The 23,904-nt window shown below is 38.3% G+C and overlaps 1 protein-coding gene across 1 annotated transcript in view; it reads right to left on the bottom strand.

Annotated features, from left to right (window-relative positions):
* The window catches only part of LOC128357768 (CUB and sushi domain-containing protein 1-like), a gene marked incomplete at its 5' end in the record, with an annotated part of 321,638 nt that overhangs the window by 211,707 nt on the left and 86,027 nt on the right, over positions 1-23,904 (bottom strand). The window contains 2 exons of the mRNA XM_053318176.1: positions 284-491; positions 1,463-1,657. Coding sequence (XP_053174151.1) covers positions 284-491; positions 1,463-1,657 — 403 coding nt within the window. The remainder of the gene's footprint in view (positions 1-283; positions 492-1,462; positions 1,658-23,904) is intronic.

The following is a 23,904-nucleotide window of genomic DNA, read 5'->3' as shown; positions in this document are numbered from 1 at the left end:
AAGGCACCAACTAGTCATCATCTTTGTGCTTGAGTTATTGAGTTATTTGTCTGTTTGTATGTTTGTTTGTGTGTTGTCATGGATGGCTGTTCTTGTTTTACTATACTGATTTTAAACTGTAACATGTCTTTTTCATGATTGCTTGAATGTGCTATATATACATGCACAGTACACTGGACACTGCTTCTGCAATGGCCAATGTTCTCTGTGCTTGTCCCTTACATATAAACTGATACATAAAATAAAACAAAACAATGTAGTCTGTGTATGAGATGTTTCTCACCATATGCTTGGTGCCTCTGTCCCGCTGATTTCCAGGAAGTCATACTTGTCCTCTAATAAGAAGTCATTGAAAACGAGAGCTATAGTGTCGCCAGGTTCAGCGAGGATTGACCATGTGCAGTCCAGGTTGTTGTCATACTCTGCAGGGTATCCAGGGCTGGTTATTGAACCTGCAGTGCCTCGTAACGTACCGCCGCATGCTCCCTCCGCTGGAGAGAGACAGAGAGGTTGAAGTATGGTAAGAATTGCAATTCTCTACACATACATATTTTTCATATATCACACATTTTGGAGATTTCCTGGATTGACTTGATAAACCAAACGTAACAAACATAATTATTTTTAATGTTTGTTTTCTATAGTATGTATGTTTAATTTCTCATTTCTGTTCATGAACATATAACTAAAACAACAATAATATGATCTTCACATCGTCATCATCATCATCATCATCATCCCTAATTATGTCATCAGGTTTTCATTAAAACAGTATTTGTACATTCTCAAACACTTGAAGACAACAAATTACAGAAGGCAGAAGAAAGCCTGAAGCCAAATAATTAAAATGCAAATGCTGAAAGACACTAAGATTTAACAGTGAGTTTTGCAAAGATTTATCACAAGAATCCCTGAACTGAGATGTTCAAACATCTATCGGCCCGGATGGTGAAAACCTGGACAGATTTGTTCTTGTCTGTAGACTAATGAACCATTGGAAAGGCTTTGCTTGAGGATTTTTGGCTCCATTTGGTTCATACAATGGTTTGTTAAGTAATTTGAGCCAGACCTTGCTATGATTTAAAAGTAATCAATACACTGGGGCTTCTCATCTTCTTCCGGCTGCAGACCCCACGTTAAGGTCCTTCAATTCTCATGACCCAAACAATTAGAGTTAGAGAAATGTCTAGTGTGAACTGACACTAGGCATTTTTAGAAATACATTTTAATTAGGAATTATATGAAGGTAGATACCTGGTTTGGGACATGAGTTTGTGAAAGTTGTCATATAGAATGCATATGCATACTTTTATTATCTGCTTTAAGTACAAGCTTTGACTTACATATAATTAATGTCTTTAAATCAATTTAAGTGATTTAATCAAAATATAAATTAAACAAGTATTAATGAACAGAAAAAAAGGAAAGGGAGAAAGGGAGACAGAAAGAAATAACCTCTTACCTCTACAGAATGGTGATGGGAAGTCCCACTGTGCTCCACTGCCTGGTGATACAATACATGTGAGGATATTATGTCCTTCCAGTACAAAACCTGACTCACAGCTGTAACGGATCTTGTCCCCCATGTTGTACCGCGAGCCATGAATGACTCCATTTGGAATTAGGCCGGGGGTGCCACACGTATGGCTGGGCAGGACTGAAACACAGAAAAGAAAACAGAATTAAAAACTAAATTTAAATTGTACCTAGATAAAATAATAATAATAATAATAATAATAATGATAGTAACCATTTGAATAGTGCAATCAAAAATCTTCATCAGTTAAGTGACCAAGATGAACCATGCAGCCAACAAGCAACAACAACAAGAAGAGACACTGGAATTTGGATTTAGTTTTTTTTTCTTTCCTATCCAGCCAATTATTTTATGATCCCTCAGATTTACCTTCTGTCTCCTAGGAGGGTCATGACCCGCAGGTGGGAATCACTCATGTAGGATAGTCTCAAAAAACTTCAGCAATATCTCTACAGCATTCTGGTACAGTATGTGATGATTCATATGGAATGCAAATCTACCAAATAGATACAGTATATCAAATATATCTCATAAAATCAACAATCAAATATAATCCGATAGAAATTAAGCAAAAAAAGCAAAAAATATCAGCATCACAAAATTCCCACAATGTGAAAGTTTGGTTTGCTACAGATCCAACAATATGTGGATGTGAGTGCATGATATTCCTTGTGTGTATCTGGTTAGTGATTTTCCTCCAATGTGCATCTGTTGTTGCCAGTTCTTGGATGACACAGTTCTACTGTGGAAGCAGCTACAGGCAGCTCATGGTATAACTAGGCCAAAATCAATCTATGACTGTAGCCAACATGCCTTAGTGCCACAGAAGGGGCATCAACAGAGTAACTGTAGTACAACCTGGATAAACTCCACAGTATCTAACCATGGTGTACGCTGTGTTATGTGTATTTGTACAACTGGAGCATGTTAACTTGCTGGATGTGTAGTATGTGCATGTCATGTGTATCCAACTGGCTTGTGTGTATGTGTGTGTGTGTGTGTGTGTGTGTGTGTGTGTGTGTGTGTGTGTGTGTGTGTGTGTGTGTGTGTACACATAGTGCAGCCAGTTTACATGTAAGGGGTATTCAATCAGTCAATTTGTGTGTTTGTGTACGCTGTTCCAATTAAACGCTAGCATGGTAATTAGACAAAGCTTCACCATGAGACCCTAAGAACTAGGACAGAGAGAAAAAGGGGAAGGTTGGGGGGCTGAGAGGAAGACAAAGAGGGGGGAAGAGGGAAAAAAAGAAAGGAAGATGAAGAGAAAGACAGGAGAGAGGTGGAAGAAGAGAGAGAATGACTAGCGACAGAGATGACAGGGGAAAGGAAGGGGGGAGGAGGAGGAGGAGACAGGAAAGGAGAAAGACACAGACTTCAGTCAAACAGGAAAAGAGAGAGGTGAACTAATTGCAGTGGGCCCTAAACATGTATAATTTACTCTAATTGACTCACTATTTGGGTTGTATGAAGTCATGCATCAGAGGCAAGTTACTCACACTGAGCTGACCATGCCGTCCTTTGTGCAAACATACCGCCTGCTTTGTTTTAACAAGGTGAGACATACAACCAAATTCAAAGCCCGATCTAATAGCACTAACTAAAGGATGGGAAGAGGGAGGGAAGGACGCTACGGAAAGAAGAGAAAATGAAAGGAATCACGTGTCTGAGCCAAGTCATTAGTCACACTTATGTGACTGTACAGTCCTGTGTCTGCCAGGCTGGCGTATTTTAATGAGCCAGCCTGGTGCACAAAGGTATTCCCTCATTTGACCAATGTCTGAGGAGGTCATCTGTAAGAATCAGAGGTTATTTTAGACAAACAAAGTTTTCAAAATACTAAAATGCAATGAAATTCTAGAAATGACTTATTTTATAGTCCAAGTAAGTATCGTCAATAACAGCTAATGACATACTTAACTATAGCTGCATTTTTGTCCAGGCTTTGAGAGAAACCATTTCAATTCTGGCGATAAAGGTTTGTTCTTTTTTCAGTCATGTAATTTTTAACAGTTTAGTCTTCTTTTTAAGGCTGAGATTAGACTTTTGACTATTCCAACATACTCTTGATTCTGTGTAAAACAATTGATTATTTGCATTGCCAATGTAGGATGGATGTGAGACTCAGTATGCACGAAGTGGTGAGAAGTGTAGCTTCATCCTGTCATGATCTGACAGCTCACATGTCCCAATTGTAGATCCATGTAATAAATCCTGTATAATACATTTGTTGGTTACATTTGAGATGTAATACATTAAAAATGAAGGAACAAAACATCTTTTTAATTAATAATTATTATTACTTAGAACATTTTAGGTTTTATCTAAAACATGTTAGTTAATGCTTTCATGTTTTAATAATCAATCTACATATAGTAGACAAATAATAGCCTATGGGTTTAATATGGCCTTCCAGCTAAATCATCTTGCCTGCAAATGAATCACTTGCCCTTTTTAGAAAACATCAAAGTGTTCAAGGCATCTTTCAGACATCTACTCTAGCTTACAAGCCCACGTGTGATGAAAAAACATTGCATGAAACAAGCCTACTGTATAGTCAAAAATGTTTACAACAAATGCATGTACTCAATGCATGTATGTACAGCTCCTGGTACCCAAATACAGTCTATTAAAGTTACCAAATGAATACCATGGGAAATAAAAACATGTCACTCTAATGAAACAGTGCTATCCTTTGAACTATACAGCTAATACATATTCTGTTGTATTTAACAGAAAGATAAATGTATCTCACAGGCATAATAATTGTATCAGAGAAGTAAATAGGCATGGTGTAGTGTATGGTCTATAGGTTTACTAATACTAATACAAGGCCTTTTTCTTTTTTTTTTTAACAAACATTAATTTAAAAAATAAAAGCTTTGTCTCCACTGCGGTTTCAGTGAGGAATATTTCAAGAACAGAACCTAACAGCTGTACCCTGAGAGAATGGTCTACCTGGGTAGAGAGATATTTGTTGGACTGTAATTAAGTAATTTTCAGTGCAAATTCAGATTACAAAACAGCAAATGACTTGTTTTACGTTGCTGTCATTAATCAATGCTGTTTTGGGTAACTACTTGTGATTTACAACATAGACAGAGTATGCACCATGCTTGGATATGTTTGGCTGGTTTTAATCAGTACTATACAACCTTGTTTAGCTGTGACCTCCTGCCTGGGAAAGTTCAAATTAGCAGTTGTATTCAGTAGCATAATAACTTTGATTACATAATACTGAATGACTCTTTGTTTTTGTTTTAAATTTGTCTCTGTTTCTTTCTCTATTGAGGTCATTTTTGGGTTATTTGAAAAAAGAGAGTGCATTATGATTCTGGACCGATCAGAATAACAAACAGATGTGTGCATGAAACTGTTAGGCTGTGTGCCCATTAAGAGTACTAAGGCCAGTGCAGGCTTCTCGTTGCCTCATTAAAGCAGATTTTGTGGGGATGAAATGTTCCGAACACAAACTACAACATACAAAATTCCCACATGACTAAAAAAGCACATACTCAGTGGAGAAATTAGAATAAAGTTGCATCTTTTGGAATACAAAAGCTTGTTGCTGGGCTGGTACATTATGCAGGTGTTATCTTTCTTCCAAGGTCTTTTACAATTATGTATACCAGCCACTGAAATATAGAGATATTTTTCCTTGTACATAATTCCAGATGGAGAATTTTGGATACTCACATGAATGAGGAAAACCCAACTGCACAGGCTGAGTTTTGCTATTAAATGAAGTGTATGGAAAAGCTGAAAGCAGTTTTGTTGGGAATTCAATGCTAGTTTGTGCAGTGGTGGACAACTTATTTTTCTATATCATCAATGGAGTAACTTACTATGTGTGTGTATGTGCATGTCTTTTTATTAGTGTGTCCACATCTGTGTGTGCGTTGGGGCATTCCTCTGTATGTGGGTGTCTTCTGAGAGTGACTGATGAAGCTTCTCTGTTGTGTTCGGCCCTTCCAGCACTTCACAGCCTTAGGGCAGGTCAGTGCATTGCTATGGCAACTCCAGGCAAGGACAGCATTTTAATAGTGAAACAGAGGTGTGTAAAGACGGAGGACAGAGTGTGGTTATGAAAGCAAGGCTAAGAAATGACAGTGACATGCAGAAAAGTTTGGCATGAGGAGAGAAATAGTAAAAGACGAAGGGAAGAAAAAAAGAGTGAGGACGAAAATGGCAAATAGTTAAGACGGACAGAACGAATTAGGAATGAAGGAAGTAAAAGATAAGAGCCACAAGGGATGAGGAAGTGAGGGAGACAGGAAGGGATGGAAAAGAGAGGTGTTGATGAAGGCTTTTGTAAAGTTATTAATAAATCATTAGCGTCTTGCAGAAACCTTGTACATAGACAATTGTATCCTATTTTCTATTTGATCCTTTCTAATTTGTTTTGTCCTCTCTCTTCTTTCCTCCTAAATTGCACGTTTTTAGTTTCCCACTATTAGTTTCTACAATTCTAAAATAATTCTGCACCACTAATTACATAATAATAATCCTACAACTCCACATCTTTTAAAGAGAGTTTGCTCAAATGTTTGTGTGAAGACATATGAAACCTACAACAATTGTTTTTTGGTCAGAATGCAAACTTTACATTGATTGACTCTATACATTATCTATTAAAACTATGTCTACAATTAAGAAGGATGACTCCATCCGTCCATGTGTCTAACTAAGTTAAACGTCCTGCACTGCCTCTACACTGTTCTCTCCCACAGTACAGTATAAGTGATACATATAAGCCAACCGTCCACTAAAAATAATAAGGCAAATCCCTCCTTGAATCTGCTGTTATGGATGCACTAAATCAGATGCCACAGAATGAAAGCCAACCTGCATAACTTTTCATTTTCTTGCCTGTGGTGAAACGAAGTGAGCGGGTGACGATGTCTACATAAACTACAATTCAATAAAATATAGAATTAAATACAATTATACTTGGAGACTAAAATAAACGAGAAGATTACTTCAGAATATGTTTAAAAAATAACTAGATGATATTGCTAAATCATTCAATATTTCAGCTCAGCAAAATATTCACATAGGTGATGCTGTTTTAGAGCTGTCACTCAGTAAAGACACATGGAAAGAAACTGTAAAATGGCCGAGTGATATCTGCATCCACAATATATAACTTGCCACTAGCCAAAATTGGAACAGATGTTTTGTCAAATCTTGCTCCTCATACCTGGCAAAAATCACCAATTTCTTGTTTGGTTTCCAGGGGGCTGTAAAGTTAAAACCAAGCGGAACCAGAACAAATGTCAGACCGTGTGCTCATATTACTGAACAGGGATTTGGACAGATGTAAGCATTTGGAATTTGTCTGGGAAAATTCATCTTTCTGTGTGATTAAAACTTTGGCAGACTAACTTTTTTAAATAAGAAGATTTTCAGAACTCTGTTTTCGGCTTAGCTCAAAATTAAGTGGAAACAAATCTACATCCCCAAAAATACATCTAATATGTCACAATTCTCTTGTTCTCTTACTAAAAGCCTTAGTTACTAAACCTTAGAGTACAGAAAATAACCTCCTAAGTCCAGTTAGTCACTGTCTAAAAAACAAAACAAAACACTGATCTCTGCATAGTTTTTGTAGAATAGTCCACATACTCAGCATCCCAACATAATTTGGGAAAAGGTGCAGACAACATCATTTTACTAACCACCGTCACTGTTTTGACTCTAAAAAATCATTCTCCATCTGCAGCTTTGCTGGGACCCCGAGTTCACAATGAAAGTATGTCTCAATGGGTGCAATCCATAATCCATTAACACTTCCACTCACTTCCCATGGTGTACATGTATTACCAAATAACAATCGCCATACTCCTTTAGTCTGTGATTCTTGATGTAGAGTTGTTGCTGTTGGAACGATGCCAAAGCCCCTGAGCTAAATGGACTCTGCAGCAGTGCTAGTGCTCCCATGGCGAAAATGTATTAACAGCTTCACTGACACATAGTACATAATAACTCTAACCGACCAAACACTAATGGGGCTCCTGGCCAACTGTGGCCAAGGGCCATTGCTGAATGCAGGCCCCCAACCACCCGTTGTGCCCCCCTAGTTTAGATGTGTCAACAGCTAACATGACATTTCCTGCAGCACCACTTCATTAATCAAAGACATTAAAGGGAGGTGTTCACCTTGCGAGCACACCTTTGCTCCAAACAACTGAGCCCTCAAGATTGATTTCCAGTATTTTATTTTGGGATATGTGTAAGCATTCATTTTAAGGGTAATGTCCTTTTAAGGTGAGTGTCCAGAAATGTCAGCAGCCAGCTGAGCAGGAGTTAACTTCAACATGGACATAAAACAGCAATTCAGTGAAGATATGGAGGCAAAGTGGCTGTCGAGTGACATTTTAAAGTAAAACCTTTTTTCCTTTACACTATGGAATTTATTGAAATACAATTCCACGAAGCTAACATATGAACATTACCAACTACAATACATGTCCATGTATTAATATGTATTAGCGGCTCCAGTGATGGTCAATACTAATCATATCAGCTGTTGGTTAGAAAAATCAGTACTACTTTGGTTGTATCAATGATAAATCTTTCTGGTACTTTAAACCCAGGGATGCCTACTATGATGAGACTCAAGCAAACACTCTGTGGTTATAGTTCATTGGGTTCATATTCAAAGCAGCACGCTGCACTGTACACCCCAATCATATTACAGATCAGAGCTTCTGTTCCTGCATTTATTGCTCTGGGACAGAGAGCTGTTTATTATCTCAAATAGTGACTACACTGTCCAAGATAATGAGAACAACATATCTAAATTCTGCTTGACAATTCTGGATGTCGGATTTTCCTTTTAAGTGTGCCAGCCAGTAATGTTTCCAGCATTAATTCCCAACGATCACCAGTGAAGGAGGGCAATCAGAGTACAGACTTCACTTTGTTCTACAACACAGAGAATGCCATAGAATAAACCACAGCCTAATGAACCAGGGCTTGTAGAATCACAAGTTACATAGTAAACAACACCAATCGATTAAAACTTGGGTGCGTATGGATAATGACAAACACTGTGTTAGAAAAAAATACTATCTACATACAGCTCTGCAGCTCTGTGGTGGTAAGCTGAGGCCTAAAACACACATCGCTGGGGGAAAAAAAACAACCTTAAAAGTTGCATTTCTGTTCTGCTCCCTCTCCGTAAATGTATTAAAATGTATTAACACCTCTTTTCCTATGTTCCCTTGGTGAAAATATATTAGCGGGGCAAGTGACATTTCCAGCAGTGCTCCTCATCAATCACCTGCTAAACAGAGTAATCACTGTAGCAGCTACACTCTGTTAAACACCAGCTCTCCTCAGCCTTTCCAGCTTGACTATGGAACTAAGGAATATTGGTCGCTAATATACAACATCCACATGCTGTGACGGCCAGCACCATAAAAGTGAAAATCAGCAGCAACAGAATCACCAGGTATACACCAACAGACGTGGAGCAGAATCACAGACCAAACATGGCAGGTTTATTGAAGTCAAAATGTATGGCTCTGCTTTCGTGCATTCTGTTATGTTCTGTAGGTGAAAATAGTTGCTACCTTGCAATAAAAATAATGTTGTGGTACCAGCTACATTATAATGCAGGCTCTTTTTTTGAATATATAGTACCAGTCAAAAGTTTGGACACACTTTGCCATTCACTTGAAAGAGAAAGTGTGTCCAAACTTTTGACTGGTACTGTATGTTAATTAGCTTACTTTGGATCATATACAACCACTCAGATGGACTGCTTAAAGAAGCATTAATTGATAATTGATAATTGATAGCAGTCGAGCAAGCTGTAAACAAATTAACATATGAATTTTTTGTGGTGAATGTAAACAGCTGCCTATTTCCATCAGTGATGGAGCAACATTAGTGCTAATTTGGAGTTGTATCTGTAGACACTCAACAAACGTGAGACCAATATTCACACCTGTTTTATCTCTGGTTTGGTCTCCACCAGTTCTTGAGGGAAATATTTAACTCTTTAGCTACAGAATGCTCAACAATGTTCACCAGCTAGATGCTAACTCTGCTTGTCTGTCGTCTGGTGCTGGACAGATAGCTGACAGATATAATAAAGCCTTTTTTGAAATGAAAGCAGTCTGAGAATAACTCTAGAGTTGGTTGACAATTTGATAGGGGTTCATCACTATAAGCGATCCATTTCATATTACACATAGTCACTTAATTCATTGTCAGTATAAAAACATTGATTAGTGCAGCTTTAAAGATGTTTCAGCAAGTTTAGGAACTTGAAGCAATAGTAAATTTAGGGAAATACGACTATTCGACTTCCTGCCAAGAGGTAGATGAGCACATCAATACCACTCTTATGTCTGTACAGTCAATATGAGGGTCTGACTAACAGATTCTCTTAAGCTCACACATTTACTAAAAAAAAAGAAAAAGTTTAAAAACAACTTGTGTACCAGACTATGGGAGCGATGACTGCCTGGAGTTTTCTAGACACCTAATTGTGACAATCAAACCCCTGGACTAGGACATGGAGAAGATTTAATGTTGTGAAAAGTACGTACATTTTTACATAATTTAGGTACGTTCTAATAACTGTAAATTTAAGAGGTTGGTGCAAGTACTTTAAGGTAAAAAACTACCTTTTGTTGCAACCATTTACCTGTCAAGTTATTTTTGAGTATTCAAACTACAGCACCAGTGTCTGTGTGCCATTTTTCTAGGATACTGAGAGCAGTTAGTTCCCAAATAATGATTCTCAACCTTTTCAGACCCGAAGCACAAAGGTTTATCTGCCGGCAATAACAATGTTGGAGCAAAGACAATCATTACTTCAAGACAGAACCTATTAAATTGAAGCTTGAGGGATTAATGCATGACGTTTTAAAAACTTGTGTCTGCACTTCAATCCTCCCCTCTCTCTGGAGCAGGGCACTGCCACCCCAAATTCTGTTCTCTTGCTTCTAGTTTCTATTGCACCCTTGTGCTGGTGTGTTTTTTCACATATTCTGTAACATTGGGAATTTCTACCTATTCAGTTGCAGGTCAAACATGGACTTTTCTGATCAAATAGTTAGGCTGCAGTTAAATTAAGTGGATTTGTGTGTGCCACGGGTCATAAAAATGTGGTGTGCCCATATGCAGGGGACAACAGTCTTGTCTGTGTAGCAGGGCTTTATTTAGCTGTCAAAACCAGACTGTAGGACTAATGTGTCAGGTTTGAAAAACAGAATCAATGTGGATTCTTGTTGCTATAAGTGAATTAATGTCCTCTCTCCACATAGCGTGTCATCTGCCTGGAGGATACAGTCCTCTCTAGGTGTCCAACATGCCTGAAGCTACTCAAGCATCATAGAAATGGTTTAGTTATGACAGGGCAGTGTAGGCCATGCGTAAAAGCCAACTCAACTGTGCGTAAAAGAGCTTACAGGTACTGTATAACTAGAGACATGCTGCACACAGTTGTCTTCTGCAAGTCACTGAGCACTGGATTAATTTCGGTAGAGGTAATTAACCTCTTTTGATATTTAACTATATGTTTTTTGGAAGATCTGTCTGTAGGAAATGTCTCAACTTTGAAATGAAATATAACATTAACCCATCTTCCCCATCTCAATAAGTCCCATGATGTTCCTAATGTAAAACTAGTTCTTGACCAGGATTTGAGTGATTGTTAGTCCACAATTACGAGGGTCAGATGACATTTGCTTTGACATATACTCATATATACTCAGTCACACTCATATAAATCTACTGACGTTTAAGATTTTAAATTTTAAATGGTCTTTAAACCCACTGGTGAAAAGCAAAATTATGGCAGGTTTTCAAATGTAGTCTCGTGGATCAATTTTGGAAGAAATAAGAATCAAAGCCTTTAATGTGAGGATAAAGATTCAGACCAATCTTGTGCCAAGAGTTGACAGACATTTGTCATAAGCATGTGCTGTATGGAGGGTTTTAAGGGCCAAAATAAAATTAGAAAAAAAATTGATTTTTTTGTTGATATTCTGTCTCTCTCTGTTAAAATAAACCCACCATAAAATGATGGACTGTTCATATCTTTCTAAGGGAGTAAACTTACAAAATCAGCAGGGGATCAAATAATTATTTCCTCCACTGTATACTTTCATTAATCCATAATGTAACTTGCTGCAGTGAAATGAATAAAATGGTCACAACGTTACTGGTAATACAATTACATTAACATGTGCAACAATAACAACAATAAATCCCTTTGAGTTCTACCCGGAACATTTTAGCAGTGCATCGTTTAGCTGTAGCATGCAGGTAACATGCTCATGGATGTATGCATGCTGGCTCTTCCAATATACCCTGGTTACTCTGGTTACTCTGGTTACCCATGCTCATGTAGTGTAGCTGCCATCATTATTATCAAAATATGCGCTGTTATCTCCAAATTAAACAATATCACGTGTCCTCTGTCGCCCTCCCCTCTCTGTGACAGTCAACCGGAGGGCTACACATGTACTCATAGAGCAGGAGTTAAATCCAGGTAACTTGTATTTATGTTAACTGGCATGCACATTATATAACAGGCATCAGGATATTATCCGCCCTTGTTTTCTCCCCAGGCTATTTGGGGGTCAGCCTTTATTTGTTTGTGTCAACAACGCCTCCGGCCATTATAAGAGCCCCAGTTGTTAATTGACTATAGTGTCTTTTAATTGAGGAAATACGGCAGCTGCTATTTTCTCATTAAAAATATATCATTATGGAGCATTATGACTTATTTTTAAGAACATCAGAGAGAACCTCATCTGCTATAGAGGCATTGGAGCCACAAGCAGAAAAAGTGGCACAGGACAATTTTAGGCACCTATAAGTCAAGGGGCAGGGTTTAGGTGCAACATTTCTATTTACTTAGTATCGTTGTATGGTGGTGAAGAGGAAGCTACTGGATAAACCGAAACTCACATCTTTCCTTCAAACTTTGGCCTCATCATATGCTGAGTAGTGAAAGAAAAAAACAAAAACAAAACATGGCTACTTGTGGCTGAGGTTATATTTCAGTCTGCCAGATGAGTAACTGACTTGGGGAGGTCTAAGGTGATGAGCTGCTGCTCCTTTGCATTAAGGCAGTCAGGTCTGGTGAGGACACTGCCTTCTTAAGGTATTCTGGGCAAGACTGACTCGGAGGAGACCTCAGGGCTACATGCTGGATCAATTACATGTCCCAGCTGGACTGGGAATCCCCCAGATGGACTGAATGAAGTTTCTTAGGATAAGGACACCTGTGTTTGCCTCTTTCTTTCTTGCTTTCTTTCTTTCCAATAGGCTAAAAATGGAACAGTTGGGAAGTTGTATGCATTAAAATGGAAAACTGTTGATTTTAAACCACTTTCACAAAGAGATTGGACAAAAAATGTATACCTTTTTATTTAAAGTGAACCTTATTCTATAAAGAATAATTATCAAATTGGGTCCATGCTACTCTGACTATGAAAAGATCTTCTTTGCTGCTCTCCCTCCTTTATACAAATTGCAGCAGGTTTGTTTTGTACCTCACTGTCTAACACATTCTCTCAAGACTCTTAATTACAATAGATGCCAAGGCTGTTGAATGGTACTCATTTACTGTAAGACTTGTAGTTTTGATGTTTTCAAGACAGACATTACAAATGAAGATTTCCATGCCTTGGGAAAACAGTGTGCATCAGGAGACATTTGAAACTATTGACTGAAAAACAAGTCTACATGTGATGCAGTGATGTAGATTTTACTCAAGGGTTACATGCGCCATAGAGCAGGCTTCTGTGTTTGCTTAAAAACAATTGCTATTTTAATGGGAGTGTGCAATAATAATAATGCAGTGTCGCTTTTGGGAAATGTGTTACTGGCCAGTGGTTGCTATGGAAACAGTGACCTGGCCTGAGGCTACAGAGTGCTGTGGGGGGCAAACAGGGAAACATCAGTCAACCTCTGTAAAACAAGACAAAAAGCACATCCACAATTATTTCCTCTTAAAAGAAGCATGTGCACTAAAGTAGTATTCAGATATGTGCATTTGTTGATATGGAACAATTTAGCCTAAATTAGTAAGTAAGTGCAACGAGCTTCCAAAGTTATAATTCCCAAGAGTCCCAAGACTTTAAAAGCCCCAAAACATAATTTAAATACTCTATTTTAAAAGCACTGCTGCATCAGTAATGGATAATGACTTTACTTTATGTTTGAATCATATGAAAGACTTTCTTTTCCACTTTCAAACTAAATGACTGAGCAGTTGACAAAAGGACTGATAATGTGACACCTCCCAGCTTCAAGAGTTGCAAGGAGATTAAATACTTTGATGTTTGAAGGCAAGGTAGAACAATATGTATTTTCACTTTTTTTAACTCTTAAAATGTTCTGTGTGTAATTTAAACTTCAATTTTTGTCATCATAAATAAAGTCAATGAGGCCAGAAAACAGATTCACGCTTGAACTCCTGACTAATTCATACTGTACTTTAGGCCTGAACTATCTAGTTAATATGAAAGAAGCCAGTGAAGCAGCAGTTTAATTGTGCTTCTCTCTCAGAAAAGCATTACTGAAATGAAATAGCATTAAGCACATCACGGAAACGGCATGAACAAAAATAAAACTGCCTAGTCAGCAAACTAAATATCAGTCTGCCGGTCTGCCTGTCTGTTAACTTCTTTTTTTTTTAGTAATAAACTTAACTTAACTTTAGGCTCCATGAGACTTCCACAATAACTCAGGAAGGTCTCCACACTTCACTATGACAGACAGTGCTGAGGATAAGGGGGGTGGAAGATAAAATAGCACCTCATTCAGCCAGAAAACCTCAACATCTCTAAAACCCCATCCATTCCCACTGTCCCTCATTACTCCCCCCACTCGCCCCTGCTACTTCTCTTCCTTCCTCTGCAAAGAGCACTGCCAACACATCCTGCTCTATCTTTTCCCTTCCTGTCGTCATTGGTATGACAACCCTGACCTGGCTCGGTGAGTTCCCATAGTAAGAGTGGTCTGCCCTGAGGCTACGGTGTGTCATAAATACAGAGGAAATAACATCACTTGCCTCATTGATACTAATACGCACACCTGAGCACAAGAGCCTTCAATATATGCTCCTGCAACCCTGTCTCCCAGAAATTATGCTCATATACAGCTTAGTTTTTTCCCCCAATTACACACAGGATCGCTGCCTGGATTATGTTCACTGGGAATGTTTTTTTTTTTAATGAATGAAGTGCAACATTTATATAGCACTATGAAGTCAGAGGGAGGAAGTTTGAAGTCAGGGTGGATGGATGGAGACTATACAAGCTGGGGAACACCAGAGACCAAGGTTCACATCCTGCATGTGGTTACATTTAGGCAACAAAAGCACTAAGATCCCTGTAGACATAAAACATATGGAGCTTTCACAAAAGTTCGGGAGGTCAGTTTTTAGTTCGCCTGTATATTTCTCTTACTATTGTGCCATTTGCATTTCTCAGCCATGCTCACTCTTAATTTCCTTTGCTGTCATTTTGTCGGGGTTGTCAATTGAGATATCAGCACACACATGTTCACTTCAGCTAGGTCACATTTATCCAATAGCACAGCGACACAACTCCATTGTTAGCCTAAAATGTGGCTACTGTCTTTTTAAATATGTGTCTCTCTCTGCCTCTAGTGTGTTCATGATGCTGTTATGCACCCTCCCCCTCCTTCTCCCCATCCCTGCCTAGTCTTCGCCAATTTATCAGTTTCATCACTTCATCAGTCTCATCAGTCTATCAGTTTCAGTAGAGTCATCAGCCACCGCCATCACCACCAGTGTCTGCACTCCATGGGGGGATTTATCTTGCTGCTGCTTAGGGCTGGTGCCCCTCAATTACAAAAATCTCCCTGTAGAGTCTAAGCACCAAAGGCTTTCTCGACAAGATTTAATTATCACTATATCATCTGTTACGATAAACAATTATCTTTACTTTTTTCAATTGACTCTCCTGATTAAAATTAAAAATATGCTGCTTGGAACAATAATGTGTGTCTGATATGATTTTTCCACAATCAAAATGTATCATTTCCACTTTAAAATTCCTCAAATTAAACTAGCTGTGATGTCACAAATCCTGGTCATAGGCCCACCCCTAAAAATCTGATTCGCAGCGAGCACAGAGAAATGTTTCCTCCTTAAGGAGATAGATGTGAAAACAGACTTCTAGCGTCAAACTCTGCACAGTGAGGCTCAAGTATCCAACTGTAAGATTTTTAACTAGAAGGGGACTTCAATGTTGGTGAAAAATGTTGATATTACAACAATGTTAATAAACAGGTTATGCCTCAAGTCACTGCACAGTCACAAAAAAAGTTTCAAATTTCCATAAAATATTGTAGGATATGATCAGCTCTTTTGTTGAGGAAAAAAGCAAGGTATGACATCCTTGAACATTTCACTCATATGTTCAGTATCAGCATTTTTACAACTTGCCAAATATGTTAATTAACAACATTTTCTCATTGTGTTGAGAGAAACTACAACAGCAAAATGTTTTTGCTGTTGTAGTTTAGTTGTATATGGATGTAATTTCTAGGAGACAGGCTTGGCTCTAGCACAGAGTCAATACCTTTCTCTTTCATTAACTGACAGTGACAAAATCAGATTAGAGATCAGAGACGTGGACATGATGAATACTCTTATTTGCCTTAAAGAATTAAGCAGAATTTATTAAACACAATAGGACAAAACTAACTAATGGAACTAATAATGGATGTTTAGACTAGAACACAACAGAGCAGACCATTAAAACAGGAACACAAGTGTTCATTGCTTGAATGTTTAAATAGACATTAATCATTGCTGTCCCTGTTGCATCTCTCTCTCTCTCTCTCTCTCTCTCTCTCTCTCTCTCACTCTCTCTCTCTCTCTCTCTCTGTCTCTCTCTCTCTCACACACACACACACACACACACACACACACACACACAGATACACACACACATAGGAAAACAAGATCTAATGCATCTTCATTTAGTCTTGCTGTCCTCTGGGCACATTTACATCTGTCAACTCACTATATAAAATGGATGGATGGGCTTGTGTATGTGTGTGTGTCTGTCTTCATGCGGCACGTATGTGTGAATCCATTTGTCTTCCTCTGTGTTTATGTGTGTATGAGTTGTGTATTTATCTTTGTATATCTTTAAGGACCAGTCTGTGTCTGTGTCGACCATGTACATGTGAGCAGATGCATATTTGCTTCGGTCTCTTTGTATACATACACTTATGCATGTGTATGTGTGTGTCAGTGTGAGTGTGTGTTGTGTGTGCCTGTGCATTTGTGCAAAACAGTCAATTTCCTTGGTAGGTGACAGTTCATGGTCCCCTGGGCAGAACAGAATCGTGGGTAAACTCGATGTCACAACTATTCCCATATATCATCAGACTGACACAAACACACGCATAGACGTACACTCCTCCCCCCAAGACACACAAAAACATATGCACATTTTATTTCCATCCAGTGTTGTATTTATTTTTCACCAAGATCTTGTATTGATGAAGGGAGAGTCGGACCCTTGCGCAAAGACTTCTCCAGCACATCCCAAAGATTCTCAATGGGGTGAAGGTCTGGACTCTGGTGGCCAATCCATGTGTGAAAATGATGTCTCATGCTCCCTGAACCACTCTTTCACTATTTGAGCCCGATGAATGCTGGCATTGTCATCTTGGAATATGCCCGTGCATGCCCGTATTAAATATTAGAGTGTGTGACCTTTTTTTTGGTGGCAACTTTTTTTTTTGGCCAGGCAGTGTATGCATATATCAGTTGCCAACTACTCAATTAATATACAATATATTAATAGTTAATGGTAAATTAAGTTATATGTATAACTATTTTGATAATTTATTAATTGTTTTGAGTCATTTTTAAACTTTTCAAACTTATATTATATTGTCTGGTTTCTTAAGTCTTTTGCTGCAGTAAACTTAATATATTTGAGTTGTAGACTGTTGTGGCCAAAACAAAGCATTTGAAGATGTCACCTTGGGTTATAGGAAACAGTTATCGAAACTTTTCGCCATTTTTGGACCAATTTTATGGACCAATCAACTGTGACATGCCTAATCCGACATTTGCCTGTTCACTTGGAAGTGAGCACAGCCGAAGAATAAAATGACACTTGTTCCTTTACAACTGAATGGACAGACTCACACTCATATGAAATTAAAGGTGTCACTGACAACAAATGTTACTAAAAAGTTGTCAAATCTGTGTGGCCAAACACCAAACAAACTACACAAGAAATGTGACCTGTAGAAGTAAGTGCTGCCAAATCTGACCTCTTAAAACCTCACAGTGTCACTCAAAGTAAAGCTAACAACCACTGATGCGTATGACTTTTTTTTTCTTCTGCCAGCTGTTAATACGCTTACACAGGGCAATAAAGCACGGAAGAGGTGATATAATTGAGATAACACTCCTCACAATAAATCATTGATGTCAGGACCTCCAAATTCACTGGAACCCCTGTGATCCAGAGTGACATCAATCAAAGTGAAAGTGGAGGTGGACAGCCAGGTTTTGCTGACTCTACCCCACCACTTTAAAATGTTGCTGTCTTTGGATATTGGCATCTGTGCACTTGGGGGAAAATGTCTGATACTTTACACGAAAGAACCTGTTTAGGGACCCACACCTCTCCTTCTGCCACACACATTTAAACGCTGTATCCAGCTGTTCAGCTGTACCACATTCCCTTGTGCATAATAGTGTCTTATGTATCACTATTTTCAAGCAGTCATTCTGTCAGTCAAGCTCCGTCGTTTTTTGTTCTACTTGGTTGAAAGTTGTTGATACCAACTTTATACTTTCAGCACGTGCTTCACAATAAATGTGAAAGTGGTAGTGGGCCTTTTGAAAATGTTTAAAATGTTATCAGGGTTAGCTAATATTGGGAAGTCAGTTTGAAACACTGCAAGGACTAAATAGACTTTATGTAATCTCTGACAAAGCAAGACAAAGGAGAGAAGATCAGAAAGTAAAGAGGGCTAACGTTACATCTCATGAACAACAACAAACTTTTAACTGTAGTTTAAAAAAAAAAAAATTCACAGCAGCTGAGCAGTAAGGTTTTGGTTTGTGAACAAAATGAAGAAAAAAGGAGCCACACACAGTTCAAGTGGTTAGATGAAGAAGTGCAGGTGCTTTTTTGGCCTCTTAACTTTAAACATGTGATGAAGATGTAATAATCAGCATGGGCTCTGATCACAGCTGTTCACAGCAGCTCAGCATTTTTCAAGTCTGCATGTGTACACAGTACCAGTAATCCTACATGAGCGACTCAGCATGTTCCATTTAGCATTTTTTTCCCCTATCTTTTTGTGTCTGCAACATCTGTGGCAGCTGAGAGAGTTTTCTCAGCTGGACTTATTGTTAATTGACTGAAGTTTCTTGGCCTTGGCCTTTCACCGAAACATATTGACATTTTATTTTTGCTGAACAAAAATGTTTCATTAGTTGAGTAAATGCGTTGTTGAATAGCCTGATAACACTGTTCATCCAATGTCAAGCCATCTGTAAGCCTAACTGTTATTTTTTTGTAGGTCTATCATTGTTTTTCTGAAGACTGATTATTTTTTACCGTATTTGCGATGTGATTGAGTTCACCCAATGAAAATGCTGTTGTAATAATCAAATTGCTCTTATGAGATTCACAATATTTTTGGGACAATGTTTAACCTTATAGATTTAATTATGATCAATGTTGACTGTTTTCTAGTGTTTTTTTACTTTTAGACAAGTCGACTAGTCTAAGTTTAAACTTCCATTTAAACATCAGGGATATGAGTCATTAAGATCATCCTTAAAATAAAGTAGTCTGCTCAGGGTGATTAAAGATTAATCTAAGACCACATGACCACATCATCTTGACTCATGACAAAGGCTCAGATTAGTGTCTCTCCTGGTCTAAAGCCCAATAATCTTGTTAAGGTATGTCAAGCCCTGTTTGTCAAGGGCAGATGTCTTGCAGGTTTTTGTTCCCTGGAAGTTAATGAGCCACACTTTGTATTAGAGACTGAATGTGGCTCATTAACTATCTTGGAGGAAGAAATACCTGAAGGACGCCAGGACTGCAGTTAGACACCATCAGTAAGAAAAACATGAAAATGCAGCAAAACAAACAAACAACTAACAAAACAAAAGTAATAATAAAACAAAACATTTCTTTATTATTACCACATTATATCAAGTCTTCAATTCTGCTCTGCAGATTATAAAGTTCTGCTGGTTTTCATGCCAGACATCCTATCAGGGACTGATTTGTGTGCTTGGCACAAGGTCAATGCAATAAAGACGAGGGAAGGACAAAATAAGAAACAAAAAATAACTAGTACTATGGATGGGTCATTGTAACTCTTCAGTGATCACAGATGGAACCCTCCAACAGGCTCATTGGGCTTGACCACTCTTCTTTGCAGAGTAATGGTCCAGCCAGACTGAGATTAACTTTTCATTCATGACTATATGGAACGGGACAAAACACATTAGCTTCCTGAAACAGATTGACCTGCCTCTGTCCCTTCGTGCAGAGTTCAGTCTAATTGAACTTTAACTCACAAAATGATGAGGCTCTCCAATGGTCAGCTGGTTTGAAAGATGGAGAGGGATTCACCTCTCATCCTGGAAATATCCGTTTATATTCTTGTTTTATTACTGCACGGCAAAGTAATAGCAGCACAGAGGAAGCAGTGCTGTTTGTTTGTACCAAGTGCAAGAACAGTGACAGAGGTTAAGTGATGCTTTATAAAACGCTGTATAATTCACAACTGAGTGGACTGTTGTTGTTAGCACACTTGCCATGCTAATGTCCCACATGACGCAAGTAAATATATCCAGATGGATTATGCATGGTCTTACTACAGTTTAACACAATGAGTAATGTGTGACTCATTGTAAACAAACAAAGGTTATGTTTACATTGTGTGTTCTTTACCAAATATTGACCCTCTATAAACACCTGTTCTATAGTGCTACTACAGGTCAGAATCTCCACAGTGTAGCTTTAGCAATGCTAATAACTAACAACAACTGTGGTATTCCCATGTAAAGTTACTGTAGGTGTGTTTTGATTGCACAAAACAGCAAAAATTGAAGATGTATTCACGTGGAACTTTGGAAATGCATCAGTTTAAAACCCAAACATTCAGTAAATGTTTAGTTATGAATAGATGAGATCATCTTACATTTGGAATCTTGAAGGAAATTAAAGTTTCAATTGGCACAACCAGTGGTGAGAGTTAGCCTATGGGTTTTCTGTGTTAAATTAGAGTGAAATGAAACTATTGCTGATGTTGATGAGGACCCTCTGGAACCCCTGTGAGGAGACACTTTTAAGAGCTTGTGTGAATGAATCCAAAATTAATCATAATATTTTGCTTTCTACAAAATGACTTTGCAGGGAAAACAGAAGCTTGCATTTTTATCTCAAGTAAAGTAACAAGCCAGGAGCCAATAAGACAACCTTTTAGCAATAACACTTCATAGAGATGCAGCAGTTGAGAAGTTTTTTGTAGAGATGTCGATGGGCAATACTCCAGATTACAAGTAGAATATTAACAAAAAAAATTAAATACATTGTTTTATGTCTTTAGTGAAAAAAAGTCCAAACTCCATCTTTGACTCTGCCCTGTTCTGCTCCACAAATACTGTGTATATGTGTGTGTATGCGCGCATGTGTCTGTGCATGTGTGTGTGTGATCTCAGGCTTATCCCCAGCTTTCCTGTTCTGTCTGCCCACCTGTCTGTGCGTGTATGTGCGTTCCTCTGTGGGTTTTAACCATAAAAACAATGTAAGCCCTGTTAAACCTCTGCATATTTCAACTCTAACACTCTCATCCTAGCTCAATTTGTGTGTTCCAATTGTTGTGTGTGGGAGAGAGATAAAGTAAGAGATAGAAATTTCATGTAGACCTGTGTGCACCATTGTGTGCTTGTGTGTGTTGGTGTTTATGTATGCGTGAGCGAAAAAGCGTTCCGGTGTGTGTTTGCTTATTTGAATCAGGGTGGGTTTGTGGGCCTTTCATGTCTTCTGGATCAATACATGCTGTGTTTGGGGAAATAAATAGTCCCTTTAGGGCTTTCAGTGGTATAGTTTAACACAAATGCAAAAAAACACACACACACTCTCATGCACTAAGCCCTCTGTGCTTAAGTACTGCAACATATTTACTAAATAAATGGGTAACTGTGAATAGTGTCTTTATTTGTAAATCCTTGTGTCTGTACATATGTGGATATCTTTGTCTCTGATAAACTCAACAGTCTTTCCAGTGTGTGTGTGTGTGTGTTAGATGCACTACCTACACTACAACATGTACTGCTCTTCAATGGCCAATAAGGAACATCCCCGTGTCCAAGATTTTCAAATAGACTCAGTGCTTTCTGTACTGTATTGCAACACAAAAAAACATAAATATGGACGAAAGACAAACCAACAAGCTCCAAATCTTATATTCAAGAAATAAAGATCACCAGAGAAAGCTAGAATATTTTATTCACTTTAGCAGACATGCTCTACATGCCCCTGTGCACTCCACCTCCTCTCCAGACACATGAGCAACATCCACAACCACTCCTGAATGCACCTGATGTGTTTTTGTTTCCAAAACAACATATGGTTCTAAAGATGTACTTTGAGACTCAGAATATTGAAAACAATGTAATTATGGTTCACATGCTTCTAACATGATTCTCTCCAGGTGCACTTTAAATCATTTCAATAGTTGAAAACAGGACCATTGAATCTTTATTTTCATGTATCAGCTGCATTATTGCATGATCCACAGGCCTCAGAGACAGAGATACTATCACTCACAGATAGCATAGTTAATGGTAACATAGTCATTAATCATATGGTTAATTACAGTGTATGCAAATGCACAAGATAAGAGCACTGGCAGCAATGTCTGATTGCAATAGAAATGTGGCAGCAAAGTATGCAGGGATGAATGCCAAAAAATACAAACACCATGATAGAAGACAGATAGTAATAATGCTTCATAGATATGTCATAACTATACAAAACGTATATTTTGCATCAGATTTTTAAGCACACACTGACAAATAATCACCAACTGCTAAAACCACTGCATACAAACCACATGTACATCACTGTCAATACATGAGCAGGAGTGTGATGGGGCATGCTAGGCTGTGCAACAGTGCAATAGGCATGTAGAGACTCTGGCAACGATGTATTTGGACGCACCAGATCACTGAATGCTTTGGCCGGTGGGTGATGTGGTGGGTAACATACAGTATTGCAATTTGGGCAGTGTTTGGTTTTTGTTATGCCGTTTTCAACTTGATGGCTGCATTCCAAACAATCTCATTTTACAACTTCACAGTACACTAAGGTCAATTTCTGAACACTGGAGGCAAGAAATAGGCAACCCATAAGCAGAATATTGATTCTTATTTGATCAGTATTGCCTAGTTTGATCTGAGTTTCGTGAGCTGATTCGGTTGTGCTATAGCTAGACTTTATTTACGTGAAGTTGAGGTTGAATTGTGACTATGCAAACTCAGATACAGCTGTTGGTCCGTCAACTTGCCGTGATATAAATATCATGCACTTTGTGGACGGATCTCCTGGGGGGTATTCCAAGTTGGAGGTTCAACAAACTCTGAGTCTAACCCTGAACTCTGAGTTGACTTACTGAGATGGGAAACTCTGAGTATCCGGTTCCAGAACAGCTGATCTGAATTAGTTCAATCAACTCTGAGTATGTTCACCTTGAGTTTGGCTCGTGCGCAACCACTATAAAAAGCCATCATCAATGGAGCCCCAATACCTTGATTCGCCATGGCAACTACTGAGAAAACCAAACAAGTTCGAGTTATGTAACCTCACTGTAACTGGAGCTCCCCCTGCAGGCCTGTTGCGAACATGATCATATATTTCATAAAAAGTAACACGCTGCAGACGCTAAGGAGACAGAAGCAGCATGGGAGCAAGTTGCTGCCCGAGTCAATGCTTAAGTTTTAATGCACCACTCCACTGACTAACGTTACCTCACTTAAAAGTGTAGCATACAGGTGAAAAAGTGGTGTAACATATTTGGAAACTGTTAAAAATGTAATAAAAAAACATAATTCAGAAAAGTAAGGTACATTTTGCTGGGCTATGATTGTACCTCGCTTTGATTATTTTCATAGTTGACGTAGGCTATTAAACAAAGTAAATATTCATTCAGTGGCTATTTCAACATTTAAACCACCAACAGAAAGCTGTTTAACACATATGTCCTCTCTTCTAATATCCTGCTTAGTAGATTAACATTTTACACTATTTTATTTATTATACATGTATTCATTGATTTTAAGACTAAAATGTGAGATGTGTACTACATGA

The sequence above is a fragment of the Scomber japonicus genome, chromosome 1 (assembly GCF_027409825.1).
Source record: "Scomber japonicus isolate fScoJap1 chromosome 1, fScoJap1.pri, whole genome shotgun sequence".
Taxonomy (NCBI): domain Eukaryota; kingdom Metazoa; phylum Chordata; class Actinopteri; order Scombriformes; family Scombridae; genus Scomber; species Scomber japonicus.
Note: the sequence above shows the minus strand (reverse complement) of the source record. Positions and strands in the feature narration are given on the sequence as shown.